We start from the raw sequence: 17,281 nt of genomic DNA, 5'->3' as shown, positions 1-17,281 counted from the left end.
ATTTTTTTATAAATTTAGTGAGCCTTAGTAAGAACCTGATAACCCTACCTACCGCACAAAAATAGACAAATAGCAAGAACACGCAAAAATAACGATTAAAGTAAGTGCAATAAACGTAAAGAACAAAGGAATTTAACATGGTTATGTCTAATCGTTTGATCTAACGATTAGTTTAGTCCACAACCAAACACATAGAGTTTTCTTATTGATTTGTTGTAGGTGTTACAAATACAATGATAATAGGGTTAAAATTTATAGGGTAAAAACATTCATTATTCAAGATTATGAATAAGTCTTCTATCCTTCTTATTCTTATTTTTGGTGCTTTCTAGGCCTTTTATATTTCAGGAACTTGTGCTGAAAAGTTTTTTAAGTGGAAAGGGTGTCATCCGCAAAATATTTAAAGTCACAAGGACAGAAGCATTTGTGCAACTTTAGGATTGCTGCGCTAAAATCTTCCTTTGGGCTCAAGCCTAACATCCTATTAGGGTTTCATATCTTTGGCATTCATCTTCAGCCGATTACATTCATCTTCATATTCTCTTTTTTTTTTTTTTTTTGAAAGCAAGAAAGACTTATATTAAACAATCACGAATAGTACATGGTTGACTGGGCACCCTTAACAGCACGATACATCACGAAAGAAATAAGGATAACAAATTACATCGCCCTAAGCTAATTGCAAAGATTGCAACTAACAAAAGGAGTTAAAACTAAGGGTGTGAGAACCGTTGTAGCCAATCCATAATATGACCCTTGCAACGTCGTGAAATCCAATCATATGAAAGAACTTGAACCTCGCTAAATAAAGATGGGACCGTCTCGAGCTTATTCTTGAACACCTTTGCATTTATATTCTTCCATAAAATGTAACAAACCACCCAACAAACCGCTTGCCATTGATTCTTTTTATGATCATGTGCTACACCACCGAAAGTACCATTAAAAATAGCCTCAAACCCGAATATAGCCGAATTATACCCCCACCATTTAAGAACTTTAGCCCAAATGTCTTTTGCCACTTGACAGGAAAAAAGTATATGATCCACCGTCTCAATGTCACCATCACAAATCGGGCATCTCACACTATTCAAGTCGATGCCCCGTTTATCTAACTCGAATCTTACCGGTATACGTCCTAATCTCGCCCGCCAAATAAACACCTCCACCTTTTTTGGAACCAAACCATTTCGCAACGATTCTATAGAATTAACCGCCCGTGGTAGAATGACTTTCTCGACAAGAACCGAACAGTCCTTGACCGTATAAATGCCCTTCGAATTAAGATTCCAGCTCCAACAGTCTTTTTTACCTTCGGTCAGCTGCAAGTTCCGAACAGTATCACGCAACTCATTTAGTTCACTATTCGTTAGGCCCATCGGTGGATAGGCCCAATTGCCGAGCCCATCCCCCTTAAATTCTTCGATTTTGCTACTGATGTTGATATCTTTGTCAATCTCTAGCCTGTGTAGTCTTTTAAATCTGTCCTTAAACCTTGCGTTCCCCACCCAAATGTCATCCCAAAAAGAAGTGCTTTTCCCGTCCCCGATTGAGCGTATCAAAGAATTAGAGAAAGAAATCCCTAACCCGTCCACATGTTTTCCTGCATCACAAATAGAATTCCAAAGGCTAGCGTTTGGATTCCGGGCACGCCCATTACCAAGCACAAGTTTACCATTAGAACCATAAATGCTATGAATAACGGTGACCCACAAAGTGTTAGTTTCGGTTTTAAACCTCCACCACCACTTACAAAGAAGAGCCAAATTTTTACTTTTTAAGGACTTGATATTTAAACCTCCTTCTTCGTGAGGAAGAAGTATTTTTTCCCACTTGACCCATGACATTTTAGAATTAGAACCCGTCCCGCCCCAAAAAAATTTCCGTCTCACACTCTCTAGAGAATTAAGCACACAAGTAGGGGCATGAAAGAGCGAGAAGTAATAGAGAGGTAGGCTAGAGAGAACCGACTTAACTAAAGTTAACCGTCCACCGAAAGAAATCATTTTTGCTCTCCAATCCGCTAACCTGTTGTTAAATTTCTCAATCACCGGGGACCAATCATTCAATTTCTTCATCCTATTACCCACGGGAATACCCAAATACATGAAAGGCAATCGACCGCCGAGACACGAACACCAAGACGCAAGAGCTTCCACGTTATCATTACTAATGCCTATCCCAAATAATTGGCTTTTATTATAATTAACCTTCAACCCCGAAGCCCGTTCAAAACATTCCAACAAGTACATTAAATTTCGCGCATTACGTCTACTCCAATCGCCAAAAAAAATCGTATCATCCGCATATTGCAAATGTGAGATGATGACTTTATCTTTACCTACCTCCACCCCTTTATACATTCCTCTCTCAACCGCCACTTTCGTTAGGATATTAAGTCCCTCCGCTGCAATAATAAAAAGAAAAAACGATAAAGGATCACCTTGGCGAACGCCCCTTTTAAGATTAAACTCACTTTTCGGAGACCCGTTTATGAGTATCGAGATTGTAGCCGATTTAAGACACGAGGAAATCCACTTGCACCATTTGGTACCGAACCCCATACATTTCATCACTACAAGAAGATAATCCCAATTAAGCGAATCAAAGGCTTTCTCGAAGTCTACCTTAAAAATTAGGCCGTGCTTTTTGTTTCGTTTAAGATCTTCGACCACTTCATTAGCAACTAACGCACCATCAAGAATATATCTACCCCCAAGAAACGCACTTTGTTCCATCCCTACAAGACGAGGTACCACTTTACGAATTCTCAAGGACAACATTTTCACGATAATTTTATAATAGCTGCATATAAGACTAATCGGACGATAATCACTAAAACTCAGGACAACATTGCAACCCTTTGAAAACTCACCAAAAACCCAAAACCAGTTGATTGCACCTACCAAATCATATTTGATTATGGACCAAAACTTTTTGAAAAAACCAAAGTTGAACCCATCCGGTCCCGGGGCCTTCGAACTACCACAACATTTGACCGATTCCCAAATTTCCTCTTCCGTGAAGGGAGCTTCTAAGAGCTCATTATCCGCTGATGTAATCGATTAAGAAAATAGCCCTTCAAGGCTTGGTCCATCCGAATTATGCTCCTCGAAAATGCTCTTAAAATGGTTGAAAGCAACTTCTTTGATTGTGTTAGGATTTTCACACCAAGACCCGTTAACATTAATCCCTCGGATGTTGTTTTTATTATATTTTCTCTTTAAGGAATTATGGAAATATTTTGAGTTTTCGTCTCCATCAATCATCCATCGAACACGGGCTTTCTGCTTTAGCATCCCTGTCTTAATTTTTTCCTTTTCCATCCATGTTTTTCTCGAGTTTAGCCATTTAGCTCGCTCTTCATCATTTAAACAACCTACTTCAGCTTTCAATTCAAGATCCGTTACTACCTTTTTAACCGTCTCAATCTCACTATCAAGCTTACCAAAGTGAACTTTACTCCATTCTTTAATGTCACCTTTTAATCTTTTTAACTTGTTACGGAAAACGCAATCCTTCCGGTTACCCCCCATTGGACCAGACCAAGAATCGGCAATAACCTTGTCAATACCCTCAACCACGAACCAATCATCAAAGATTTTGAATGGTTTAGGCCCAAAATCCACCTCACCATCCGACAACGAAATAGGACAATGGTCCGATACACTTCTATCTAAAGCCACCACTTTTAGATCGGTCCAAAGGTTAAGAAAGTCGTCCGAAACCAAGAATCTATCTAGCTTACTCATTTTCATCCCATCATCACTAACCCTAGTAAATTTCCTCCCAACCAAAGGAATGTCCACTAAACTATTTCTGTCAATGAACTCGTTAAACCTCTTAGCCCGATTATCAAAAAATTCACAATTCAATCTTTCCGACTTATGTCTAACCTCGTTAAAGTCCCCACAAATGACCCACGACACACCATCAATACACAAAATTTTGTCAAGCGAATCCCAAAATTTACATTTGTTAGCGTCATCATGCGGACCGTACACATTGACAATAATCGATTCATTACCCGACTTTTTCCATTTTCCCCGTATAGCAATAAAAAATTCACCAATTAACTCACTAGAAACCTCGAAGATGTTTTTATCCCAACTTAATAATTGTCCGCCCGACTTACCAACCATTTCTTTTTGAACATACCCACAATCACTAGAACCCCAAAGCCCGAATAACCAATTGTCGACTAGGTTATGACATTTCGTTTCTTGCAACGCTAGAATAGAAGGCCTTTCTACGAAACATAAGCTTTTAACATCACCAAATTTACTTTCTTTCCCGGACCCGAACCCACGAATGTTTAAGGAGATAATCTTCATTAATAAAAAGGAGATACGAACAGAGAAAAAAGACACTTACATATCTTTCTTGGTCCATTTTAGACCAAGATTGGTGCTGAATTCCTCTACTCCAATACTGCTTTCCGATATCAATTGGTTCACCTCCTTTTTCTTGCTATTCCTAGACGACGATGACTTCTTACTCAGTTTCGATCTTCTACTACCACATGTCACACAATTAATCCCACTTAGTTCCTCATCGCCTTTTCCTTTCCTACTTGATCTCTTCGCATGTAAAATTTTTGATGAAGCTTTCCAGTTGCCGATGGAATTCCAGCAGCAATTGGATGAATCAGAAGTGTAAACACCCCCTTTACTTGTTTTTTAGGCAAATAGTTGTTAGCGGTATCCATAACATTCAAAGAGGATGAATCACCGGAAATGTTAGCCTTCTCCACCCCGTCACCATCGAAATTCTTAACAGGACTGTTACAATCATCTTCATTCGTTGAGCAATCGGTATCCCCGAGGTCCTCTATCACCACATTATCTCTTGGATCGGCCGCACTAATGACATTAGAATTATTTTGATTATTAGGCCCATCAACACTATTCTCCTTTGCTGGATTATCACGAGTTACTGGGCCAGATTTATTAGCATTGAAGTTGGGCCCATTTAAGTTGAGGTGAGTTGGCCCAACACTGGCACCCGAATAACAAACCTCAGGGTTTACTTTTTTACCCGAGACGTTTGAGTTGCCAAGCAAACTATCATTCTTCACCTTGGTAACTGGAATCTTGGACTTGGAGAGATTTGCGGCTATAGGTGATTCTTTCACGTTGGACAAAAAAGCATCGTCAATCATATCTTTATCAAAAAGTTGCTTAAATCCCATGCAGGAAGACCCATCGTCTTCCATCTGCACTGGTAAGCCGCCATGACCGCCACTAATCTCCTGACCTTTTTCCGATCGAAACTCCCCATCTTCAAGTTCATCGGAAGCTTCATCACCGGACAAAGAATCCGGAATTCCTTCCTCATCTTCTGAACTATCCCAATCCGACTGTGAAACATTTTCCAAATCAAGTTCTACTTTATCATCACATTCAAGAATACCAACATGTTTGCACCATATGCCTGCCACCAATTTTACTATTCCATTGATGCGTTCGTCATTCTTAGTATGGATCAGGACTTTTCCGGAAACTAGATTTTGATTCCCATGAATAATATTGCAATTTTTGAACTCCAGGGCTGGCCCCCGCCACTCCGCAATTGATTTAAAGGTACTACAAGACCAGTATTTGAACGGAACTCCTATGATCTCGACCCATGTTAATCTACCCGAATTGACTGAACGGCCATCCCACAGTTTTAACTCATTAAAACACTTTTTCACCGGCGAATTAACATCATTAAAACACTTCTTCATATTCTCTTTGATTCATTCTGATTCTCAATTTCAACTTATTTTATGTGATTTAGATTCTTAGTTTTAGATTAGATCAATCTAAAACTTTGTTAGAATGTAGTTATTCTAATCGTGGAGGTTAAGTTTGGTGATTATCATAATCTCGTACTTATTATTCCTGTAAGAATGTTTGATTATTGTTAGAAGTTTTATGAATCTTAACAAATGTCATTTAATAGTCAACACACCTACTATGTACAAGTTATATAAGCATTTTAACGAGAACTTTTTAACAAATTCATTCAATAAAAAGTTTTAGTTTATCATTAGAAAAATTTTATATAAAAAAATCATATATTGAAAGAGAGGTGTGGTACAATTACAAAGAAATGTTTACATGATCTTGCTTTTCATTGGCAGAGTAATGAGAAAACAAACAAACTTTATAAATTAACCCTTTCTGGTAAAATAAATTTCACTTTAGTCTTTTCGAGATTTTATTTGTTTGACTAACCCCATGTTGATATCTATCATACCCTCTTTAACTCTGATGGGCGTTTTGGCATGTTGTTGGGTAGGGATGGGGGTGCTTGATGGGCGTGCTGGTAAACCGTTAAATAATGGGTCGCGTGCTGATTGACGTGTTGATGGGTAGGTGATGTGTCAAAAGTGTGCAGTGCTTAATTTGTCTTTCAACTTTTAAACTTATAAAATCTTTATTTTACTTTTCACACCCTAACGTGCAACAAAACCTGATCAGATGTAGTATTTTAAGTTATCATCTCAAGAGAGAGTAGATGCGTTTTAAGTTGGTTTATTAGATAGATTAGTTCTTATTACATAACTAAAGATAGATTTTTATGTATTTTAAGATTATAGATTCTTATCTCTTAGGAAAGAGATGATTAATGATAAACAAAATAACATAATATAAAGCAGGAAATAAAGATTCAAAATAAAAAAAACTATAATTAAAAGTGGTTACATGAACGAATAACTCATACGGGAATCATATTAGGAAAGTTTCATAACTTATATTAACACAAATCAAAATAATAATTATAGACCAATTATTATCGCTAAACAGGTTAAGACAAGTGTTGCATATCATTTAATAGGCAGGACTTAAAGCATATGATAGACATGTGATGTGCATAACTAACATCTCAATTCTTCATGTTCAATTCAATTACATGATACATATTAACCTTATGATGCGGATCAACATGAAAATAGACTGACATATTATATAAGCTATTAAACATCAAGTAGATCAACTAAAGTTACTAGCTAAAAGTTAATTATTACTTGGTTTTCATGCAATCATTAATTAAACATATCCAAACAAAGGATCTTCGATTAAGCTAATATCAAACTTTATTATATAAGCCTGATTTAACTTCAACGGATTTATCACTAATTATGTTGTTTAACCTAGTTGCATGCTATTCAATTTAAAAAGTTTGATTGACTAGATCTAAACAAGTAGCATGAATCGAATAATAAATCATTGGATTAAGTATTAATCAATCCTAAAATCATGTTATCTAATCATTAAGCATGGCAAACAAGCATATTAAAACATAACAGATTCAGAACAGTTTAATTATCATCACAGAAAACTCGATCATACAGATCTGGAAAAGAACCAGAAACTGTACGGATTATAGCTTGAAGCCGGCGCCTTCATCTGATTCCCAGACAAAGTTACTTTTCGTCCACGTAACCACTATGAACATTTAGTTCATAGTGGTAGACGAACAGATAAAGAAAAAGTAAATAAAACGAGATAAACAAGAGTATAAAGATATAGTCATGTACCTCAAAAGGTAGATGAAAAGAAACTTTATTGATAACTTTAATAATCTTGATCACAACTTGAGAATAAACCCTTATCTAAGAGTTTTCGTGATTTAGAGAAAATCCTAAAAGAAAAACGAAAAAGTACATTAAAAATGATATAGAAAGCCTCTATTTATAGTTTCAAAATCGGTAGCCCAAGCCGGCGGCTTCAGTGGGAAGCCGGCGGCTTCACATGGCGGTGACTCCTTTTGCAAGTATAACGTAGTACACACGTAGATTAACGCGTAACCGTCCTAGGTCAGGCAAGTGTCTTTAGTGCCAAGCCGGCGGCTTTAGAGATCCGACAATCTTTTTTATTTCGTTCCCATTTTTAGCTTTTTCTTGGGCTTTAAGTACACGAAACTGGATTTAATCCGGCGGCTTCAGCTGCAAGCCGGCGACTTCATTGCTATCTTTTGAATCCTGGAATTTTCTGCAGAGTTCTGGAACTTTCTAGAATTTTATCACCAAGCCGGCAGCTTCATGTTGATTTCTGCAGTTTTTACTTATTTTTGATCATGTTTGACACATAACTTCAATAAAATCATTCGAATTACCTTTTTCCCCAGTTTACCCATTTTAGTATGTTTTAGGATTAAAATGACTTTAAAATACTAAGATAACTCCTTAAAATGTTATCAAAATTCTGTATAATTTAGGAGTTATCAAATTCCCCACACTTAAACCTTTACTTATCCTCAAGTAAACTATTAAATCATATTAATTTAAATGGGTATTTAAAACTGAAGAAAATTGCAAAGTGAAAAAGATGTCTAAATACTTTGAAAGTTAGCTTTTATTATTTATAAGAACTAGTCTGAACCAGGCCAAGGAGCACAAGTAGTCCTAATGTTTATTAAATCAGATTTATGCAAGTTGGTCATTATTGAACTCTTTTTTTTTCTAACTCGAGTTTATAAGTGTGTGGTTCTCATTGGAACTCTTTTCTTTTACTTTCATTACTCTTATTGGCCTTCATTTGGCTCTTTTGCTTTTCCAATTCTTTTGCTTTCATGCTTAGCATTAGGCAATTTTTTCTAAGTTGGCCCTTATTGGGACTCTTTTGCTGCCTCAGTGGTCCATGCTTATTATGTCATATGGTAGTAGCTATAACTTTGCAATCGTTTCACCATTTTTGGCTTTTACTTCCTATTTTAAACAAGTAGTCCGATCTCGAAATTGAGAGTAGTTCTATCATTATTTTTAACATTAGGTTAGTAAATAGACATAAGTTTGACTAAGAATTTATACTTAAAAAAAATTTAATTTGTACCCATATTTTCAAATTTTTTGGAAAAAATTATATCTTTTTTTTTAAACTTTTAAGTGATTAATCACTTCCCTCCTCGCACTTAGATTATGCAATATCCTCATTTGCATTTATAATTCAAAGTAATAATAAATGAAAGACATAATTGAAAATAAGGGAAAGAGTGATGTTTACTTGATTTGTAGAATAATTGCAGAACACTTGCGGATTTCTTTGGATTCAATATAAACAACTTGACAGTAATTGTTAAATAATGCAATATATAACAAAAATATAATATTTTATTAATAACTTTATCACTTTAACATTTAGGAGCTATATTGCTCTTTTACATTCATAATTATATAGTAAACGAATAACGAAACATGTAAAAAACATAATCCTAATAAACATATACGGATAGGTAGTTTTGATTATAGAGTCGGTTGCTCGACTCTTTTCTTCCATCGGGATCACTCCTTAGGCTTATTCTCCCAACACTTGTTTCTCTCAATCTCATTTAACTTTTTAATTTGTTCCAAGAAACTTAATGTGGTGTTAAGACCCCTACGAAATGACATTTCAAATTTGACATTTAAATCATGGATTTGCTTCCTTACTTCTTCACAAATCTTATACTGTTCTTTCAAGAATTTCGTCACTATTTTACCAACGGTAAGCTCATCATCATCCTCTTTATCAATCTTAACCATTTTCACATTTGTTCGAGGAACTCTAGATCTAGGGCACTAGCGGAATGGATTCAATAAGAGCATTCGGTCGTTTACGCGTTGGTTGATAAGCTCCTCAATTTCTTGTTCCATCATTCGATTTAATCGAGCCATGTTTCTTCAATAAACATATAAGATAATTAATCACATAGAATATTATAGATCTAGCAAGTAATTAATGGTACATCGTGGCATATTAATAATATGAACCAATTATTATAAAAGCATTTTCTTCTTATTAGTGTTTTATAATTGTAGCTCGGGTAGTACCTACCCGTTAAAGTTCATACTTAATAGCTAGTACACAAATTAACTACTACAATCATGATAATATTCTATCATAAAAAACTTAATTCATTAATACTTCACGCTCATTCTTTTGGTACAATATTTTAAAATAATTCAATACCACTATTTACATAAAACATATGTAAGATGAAATATGAGACGTCCTGTCCTAATCCATAAGGACGGTTACAATAACATATGATTACATCGCGAGGTATTTGACCTCTATATGATACATTTTACAAACATTGCATTCGTTTTTAAAAGACAAACTTCCATTACATCGAAAGTTGACAGATATGCATATCCTTTCATAATATATCCAAACTATGAATGACTTAATATTAATCTTGATAAACTCAACGACTCGAATGTAACGTCTTTTGAAATATGTCATGAATGACTCCAAGTAATATCTCTAAAATGAGCAAATGCACAGCGAAAGATTTCTTTCAAACCTGAGAATAAACATGCTTTCAAGTGTCAACCAAAAGGTTGGTGAGTTCATTAGTTTATCATAAACATTCATTTTCATCATTTTAATAGACCATAAGATTTTCATTTCTCATAAATACACATCTCATATCAGGCATTTCGCAAACTGCATAGAGATAAAAATCATTCATATGGATTGAACACATGGTAACCGACCTTAACAAGATGCATATAGAATATCCCTCAGTATATAGTGCGCATCTAATATACTAAATAATACCTCGAAGTACTAAAGCATCCATACCCTGGATGGGGCTCGTTGGGCCCGATAGATCTACCTTTAGGATTCGCGTCAATTAGGGGCCATTTCCCTAATTCTTAGGTTACCAGACTTGAAGGGGCGATATTCGGTTTAATAATCCAACCATATAATGTAGTTTTCGATTACTTGTGTCTATTTCGTAAAACATTTATAAAAGCAGCGCATGTATTCTCAGTCCCAAAAATATATATTGCAAAAGCATTTAAAAAGGGAGCAAATGAAACTCACAATACTGTATTTTGTAGTAAAAATACATATGACGGAATTGAACAATGGAGGGTTGGCCTCGGATTCACGAACCTATATCATTCGTTCATATATATTAAAACATATAATCGTAACTGAATAAATTTATTTATTATATCTTTAATTTGTATATTTAATTTGTGTATATATTTTAAATGGTTAATATTCATATAGTTATATTAATATATCTATGTTTATATGCGTAATTGTTTAAATGTTATATTTAAAAATCGATAGTTTTGTTATTTGTATGTATTTATGTAACTAATATTAATAGGTTTGATATATATATAATTATATGAAATTTTAATATAATTTTAATATATGGAATAAGTATATTTTATGTACAAAATATTTATCTGTTTAAAAAGGTAGTTTTTGGTATTAATAATGATAATATTAATAATCATATTACTTAATAATAATACTTATTTTGATAATAATATTGGTAATAACACTAATATTAATAATTATATTTGTAATTAGGGTTATGCTAACAATAATAATAATTGGTAACTAATACTTGTATTAGTTATTATTAATAGTACTTGTTAATAGTCATATTGATGGAAATGATAATATTAATAATAATACTTATGTAAATCATAATGATTAATAATAACTATGATTATGATAATAATACTAATTTAGTAGTAATGTTAATAATATCAATTGTGTTAAGGATAATAATAATAGTACATTTTTAATAATAGTAGTAGTAGTAGTAATAATAATAATAATAATAATAATAATAATAATAATAATAATAATAATAATAGAAATAATAATAATAATAATTATTATTATTATTATAATACATATATTAATATTAGTATCAATAATAACAATAATACTAAGTAGTGATAATAATAATAATTATAACATTAATAAGTAATAATAGCAATAGCAATAAATATAACAATAACAATAATAATAATAATAATAATAATAATAATAATAATAATAACAATAATAATAATAATAATAATAATAATAATAATAATAATAATAATAATAATAATAATAATAATAATAATAATGAAATGATAATAATAAAGATAAGGTAACTACCTCCATAGAAATGGGTTTTTTTTAAAATGGCACTAGTCAGCCTCGAACCCATGACCTCTCGTAACCCAACACTATCCCTTAACCATTCCTCCAGTCCCTCTTTTCTGATTAAAACCCAAGATTATTTATGCTTAATCCGTAATTTAAACTGCTTCAACCATCTTCCTTAATTACATCGACCAAGTCCAAACACCCAATTAATTTAGTGAATTCACGAATTGATTTTACGATTTAAAACTGAAATAAAAATAATTAATGATTGATAAAGAGAAAAAAAATATAAAAAAAATAAAAAAGAGGTAAAGCTGCTGTCGCAGCAGTTTATTAAAAAAAATTGATTTCATCATCGATCACGGTTTGGACAAATTTTATAAAATGTAGTAGGTATTAAATCATCTATAGAAACTTATATAATCATCAATTTATCTGAAGATATCAAAATGAGTTCCAATTTCGCGAAGAACGATTTAGTTGACTTTTTCAATTCAAATCTTTGACTCAACAATTAGAATTCATTAAGAAGAATTGAAACTTGAACTTTTGTAGAAAGTTTTAGTAAAGGAATCCTAAAACAACTGCATTTCTAAATTTTGAAACACATTTCGAATTTGAGCCATTGCTTTTTCATATTTCAAGAATATGAACTCAATGTTTGATTTTGAGTTTAAGACTGTTTTAGACTATAATTTCTTCATGAAAATGGTTCTAAATCATACCTATAACCTTTCTGGATCCTCAATTGGTCCTAAAACTTCAACACGATTATGAATTTCGTGATGACCAATATTGTTGACTTTTTGGAAAATAATCTTTGACTCCGAAATTTGTGATCGATAGGAAGAATTGAGATTTGAAACTTTGCAGCTCGTTTGAGTGAATGATTCCAAATAAAACTGCATTATTACTTTCTGAAAATTAAAACGATTTCGAGCTTTTGAAAGAATGAACAAGAACAGAGGGTGCTACGGTTTCTGCTTTCTATTTCTGTTTTAATTCTACAAATTGAATAAATTATAATTGGTAATTGATAAAGATAGCGATAAGGGACTGTAGTGATATAATTTCAACATAAATTTTGATCGATTAATATAATGAATTGAGGGTGGACAGAATATTTGATCCAGGAAGTATCAGACAAAACAAATATAAAGTAGATAAGGAAATGTAACAAACTTGTACGATAATTTGATCCTGATATCTATTAATTTTTGTTTATATCTGCATTTAATATATATATATATATATATATATATATATATATATATATATATATATATATATATATATATATATATATATATATATATATTATTCTATTAATATATATATATATATATATATATATAAATTAATAATAAGATTCTATTAATTTCATATTATTACTAATAATAAAAATACTAATAGTAATAATGATAAAAAAATAAAAATAAAATGATACTAAAAATTTTAAATAAGAATACTAGTTTTTATTAATAATAATAATAATAATAATAATAATAATAATAATAATAATAATAATAATAATAATAATAATAACTAAGGTTATAATTTTATGAATTATAATACTAATGATATTAATAATGATAATAATATTATTAGTAGTAATAATAATAATATAACAATTTATATATATTAAGTTTCATATTCGTATATTATATTAATAATACTAAGTTTGATATTAATATTAAAAATAATAATAATATTACTATCCCATTTATTTTAACTTATAATTTCAATTTAATATATTACAATTACATATTTTTAACTATGTGATATTTATGAATATATAATAACATATATTCAATATTTAATATTTATTAATTATATATATATATATTACAATATACATATAATATTAATTATATTTAAGAGTTATATATATTTATATATGTATATATATATATATATGTACTTATTTATTTACAAACATTAGTCCGTGAATCCTCGGGCACAGTCAGAGGGTAATTGGTTATATGACATAGTTCCAAAATTTTCGAGACTTACCATTACATTGCTTATCGTGTCGAAATCATTTAAAGATCAAGTTTAAATTTAATCGGAAATTTCCGGGTCGTCACAGTACCTACCCGTTAAAGAAATTTCGTCCTTAAAATTTGATTGGGATGGTCATGGCTGACAATAAATATGTTTTCATGACGTATACGAGCTAGAAATTAGAGTTTTTATCATTAGTGAGTTATATGGATAAAACGATCCATTTATGTGAAGAGTAAGAGTGAAGCTATCACGAAAGAGTGAAATGATTAAATGCAGGTCCGTTTTAACCGATGACGTAGTCACAGTTGATTTCCTGGATTCAAGGGGAACAGATAGAACTATCAAAATAATATGTTCTTGATATGTTTAGAGGTTAGATAGAATGTAAGAGTCGTGTAACATGGCACATGATGATGTTATGATCTGTGAATCATCACGTTCCTTTTAGAAACTCAGCATGACTTACTGTAATATAATCACATTAATCAAGTGTCATTATATTATACTAACTCATGCATCAATTTCTAACACTACTTCAAAAGCATTCTTATTTTAAATTCGAAGGTTTACAGAATATAGAAACTAAAACAGTTTCCTTTTATGATATAACACAGATAGCGCGGAGAGATAATTAATATTAGACGAGAATATTTATGAAGGTATCTTTAGAAATATTGAGGATATTAATAATGAAAGATACGATAATATCTTAGAATTTCATAATCAAATTGTGATGAAGAAATTCATTCACGATGATTTAGGGCCATTAAGGAGTAAGGTATTCGCTAAAGATTTCATCAGAAACAGAATCATCAGGATTCTTTGAAGGCAGGTTTAGTCTTTGTATTTGTCCTCGGTCTCCTTCATGGTTTGCTCAATTCGTTTTTCAGTACCAAATTTTCTATCGAGTGTTCCCCACATTCCATTCTTTATTATCAAACTTTTAACCGTTTAGACCATCTACAATTTTGATGTTTCCTCTGCATTTAATGCTACCATATCTGAATCATCGGTTATCAATTCGAGGTGGTTTCAAGATAATTGTGTTTTTAGATGATTAAACGCTGATGGTAATATGGTGGAATATAAAAGGTTCCCAGGTAACAATAAAAGAGCACGCATATATATCAAGGTTATAATAAGGTTGTTTCGGACGAAAAGTCAAAGTTGACTTGCTGGAGCTGTGACAAAATTTGCTACTTTGAAAGGGGTTACCAAATTATTTTGGGTAATAATAACACTAAAGGAATTAGCACAGCTACATTTTAAACGTTTACTCAGTTTTCGAGAGTTTTTCAAGTGCATAACTATATGCATTAATCTTTTCTTCCGTAGATGAAGTGCGGTTGGTTCATCCTCTCGATTGAGGTGTTTTCAAGAATCATGAAAGGTTTGAACGCAGATTGTAATCGTCAAGATACAAATGAGGTTTAAGATGAACTCAAGTGGCAAACTTGAAAAAATATTTAGTTTTATATGTTATGATCAATATTTTAATTCATTTTAATTGTCCAATGTTATTAGTCCACAGTCGATAGTCCACAGTTAACAGTCCAATAATTCATATATAGTTTAATATATAATATTCGAATTAATTAATACGTATCGTGACCCGTGTACATGTCTCAGACTCGATCACAACTCAAAGTATATATATTATTATAGAATCAACCTCAACCCTGTATAGCTAACTCGATCATTACTGCATATAGAGTGTCTATGGTTATTCCAAATAATATATATAGATGCGTCGATATGATATGTCAAAACCTTGTATACGTGTCCCGATATTTAAAGTGTGTAAAATAAATAACAGAAATTGAATGACGATAAATAAAATTGCGATAATTAAATTGCGATAATTAAATGTAATAAGGAATTAACAGTTAGCTAGGAACAGTTAGCTAGGATTTTGTTAGCGTGGATTCTTAACAGAATTTCTCATAGTTAATTTGTTTGTTTCTAACAAATTTTATTTTTTCCAATGTTTTCTTCATTATGCCACTTGTTGGATTCTGATAAGTCAAAATCCAAATATGAAATTGAATGAAAATGGTTATTATGTGGTGAACGGATTTGTATAGCTGTGGTTGTAAGTAGGATAGTAAATGACTGTTGAATCAGATTCGAAGAATGTACAGTGTAACTTATTAATGCGAAATCTAAATATTCCTCGGGTATTACCTACCCGTTAAAATATTTTCACCATTAACAGTTTATACAATAAAAATTTTAATTACAATCTTTATGAAAACATATATACATATATATTTTCTTCAGACGTAATCATGGATTTAATGAGTCAATGTGATATTAAACTCATCAGATTTACGGCTAGAACTAGAGTACATAATCTCTAAAACATTAGAGATTACATAATCGCCATGAAGGACGAAGATAGTTTGTGTAGAACGATTCGTAGAACGATGATTAGGCTTGAGGTATAGATTGCGAGGTTGAGACGTGTGATGATGTTGTTGGTGTTAGTACTGGTTATGCTGCTTGTGCTGCTGATGGTGGTACTGTTGCTATCGGTGCTACAAGTGTTGTTGGTGCTGAGGTTGGTGATGATGTTGGTGTAGTAAGTATAGCATGTAAATCACGCACCATTCTTGTCAGGGTTTCTATCCTACTCTCTATCATTTCTATCTATCCACTCATCTGATTCGATAGATCTTGATTATCAATTCGAAGTTCCCTAACTTCTTCTAATATTCCCCTTCAATTGGTATTCGGAAGTAGAGGTTGAATATTTTCTGAGATTGCAGTAATGCGACCTTCGAGGTGGAAAACTTTAGCAAGAAGGGTGAATACAGTGTTGCGCATAGGTTCACCGGTGAGTACATCGTTTTCTCCGATGTTAGGAGGTAAGTTTGGTTCGCGGTAGGGCTCGCCTTCTTCATTTCTCCATCGAGTGAGTAAGTCTCGGACCCACCCCCATCTCCTCCAGAAAGAAAAATAGCTAAACGGTGGAGACACTTCGGGTTCATTGACTTCGGAGTCTACTTTAATACACATTTCGAAATTGCTTCCAGAACTAATGGAATCCAAGCCAGGTGTAGGATCGATCTCTTATGATCAGTTAGAGGATTTTCGATATGAAATGATTTTCGGTTATCGGATAATATTCTAATTATATAGAATATCTAATATAGTACAGAAGATCCCGTAGATTACGGAGGAAATTAAGGAAACGTGTCAGATAAAGTCTACAGTAACATATACGCTAAGATATGGATTTGTCTATACACTATTCATGCAATCAATGCAGTAAGATGTGTCTAGACTAGGAATGATAAGCAGGTAATTTCTTAAGGATGATAAATAGATGATTTTTGACACGAAATGATAAGCAAAACTTTTGACATGCAGACACGGTCGAAGTCCAGACT

General features: G+C 32.3%; 2 protein-coding genes across 2 annotated transcripts; both read right to left on the bottom strand.

Moving 5' to 3' along the window:
• Positions 1 to 713: 713 nt before the first annotated feature.
• On the bottom strand, positions 714 to 2,738 carry LOC139888559 (uncharacterized). Its single transcript, XM_071871562.1, has 2 exons — positions 2,029 to 2,738; positions 714 to 1,737 (listed from the first exon to the last, which is right to left on the bottom strand). Exons 1-2 carry the CDS (start codon positions 2,736 to 2,738, stop codon positions 714 to 716), a joined length of 1,734 nt encoding a protein of 577 aa, XP_071727663.1.
• A 327-nt stretch (positions 2,739 to 3,065) lies between these two features.
• Positions 3,066 to 4,334, bottom strand: LOC139888558 (uncharacterized). The gene has a single exon (XM_071871561.1). It carries the CDS (start codon positions 4,332 to 4,334, stop codon positions 3,066 to 3,068), a length of 1,269 nt encoding a protein of 422 aa, XP_071727662.1.
• Positions 4,335 to 17,281: the final 12,947 nt, after the last annotated feature.

The sequence above is a fragment of the Rutidosis leptorrhynchoides genome, chromosome 2, assembly GCF_046630445.1.
Source record: "Rutidosis leptorrhynchoides isolate AG116_Rl617_1_P2 chromosome 2, CSIRO_AGI_Rlap_v1, whole genome shotgun sequence".
Taxonomy (NCBI): Eukaryota; Viridiplantae; Streptophyta; class Magnoliopsida; order Asterales; family Asteraceae; genus Rutidosis; species Rutidosis leptorrhynchoides.
The sequence above is the reverse complement of the archived record's forward strand: the minus strand, read 5'-3'. Positions and strand labels throughout refer to the sequence as shown.

Bases quoted from the DNA above. Each gene is read 5' to 3' on its own strand.
- LOC139888559 (XM_071871562.1), bottom strand. From the start codon at position 2,738: ATGGAACAAAGTGCGTTTCTTGGGGGTAGATATATTCTTGATGGTGCG. The intron at 1,738-2,028 runs GTTAGCGGATTG...GTGGTGGTGGAG, and splicing joins ATTGAGAAATTTAACAACAG to GTTTAAAACCGAAACTAACA.
- LOC139888558 (XM_071871561.1), bottom strand. From the start codon at position 4,334: ATGAAGATTATCTCCTTAAACATTCGTGGGTTCGGGTCCGGGAAAGAA.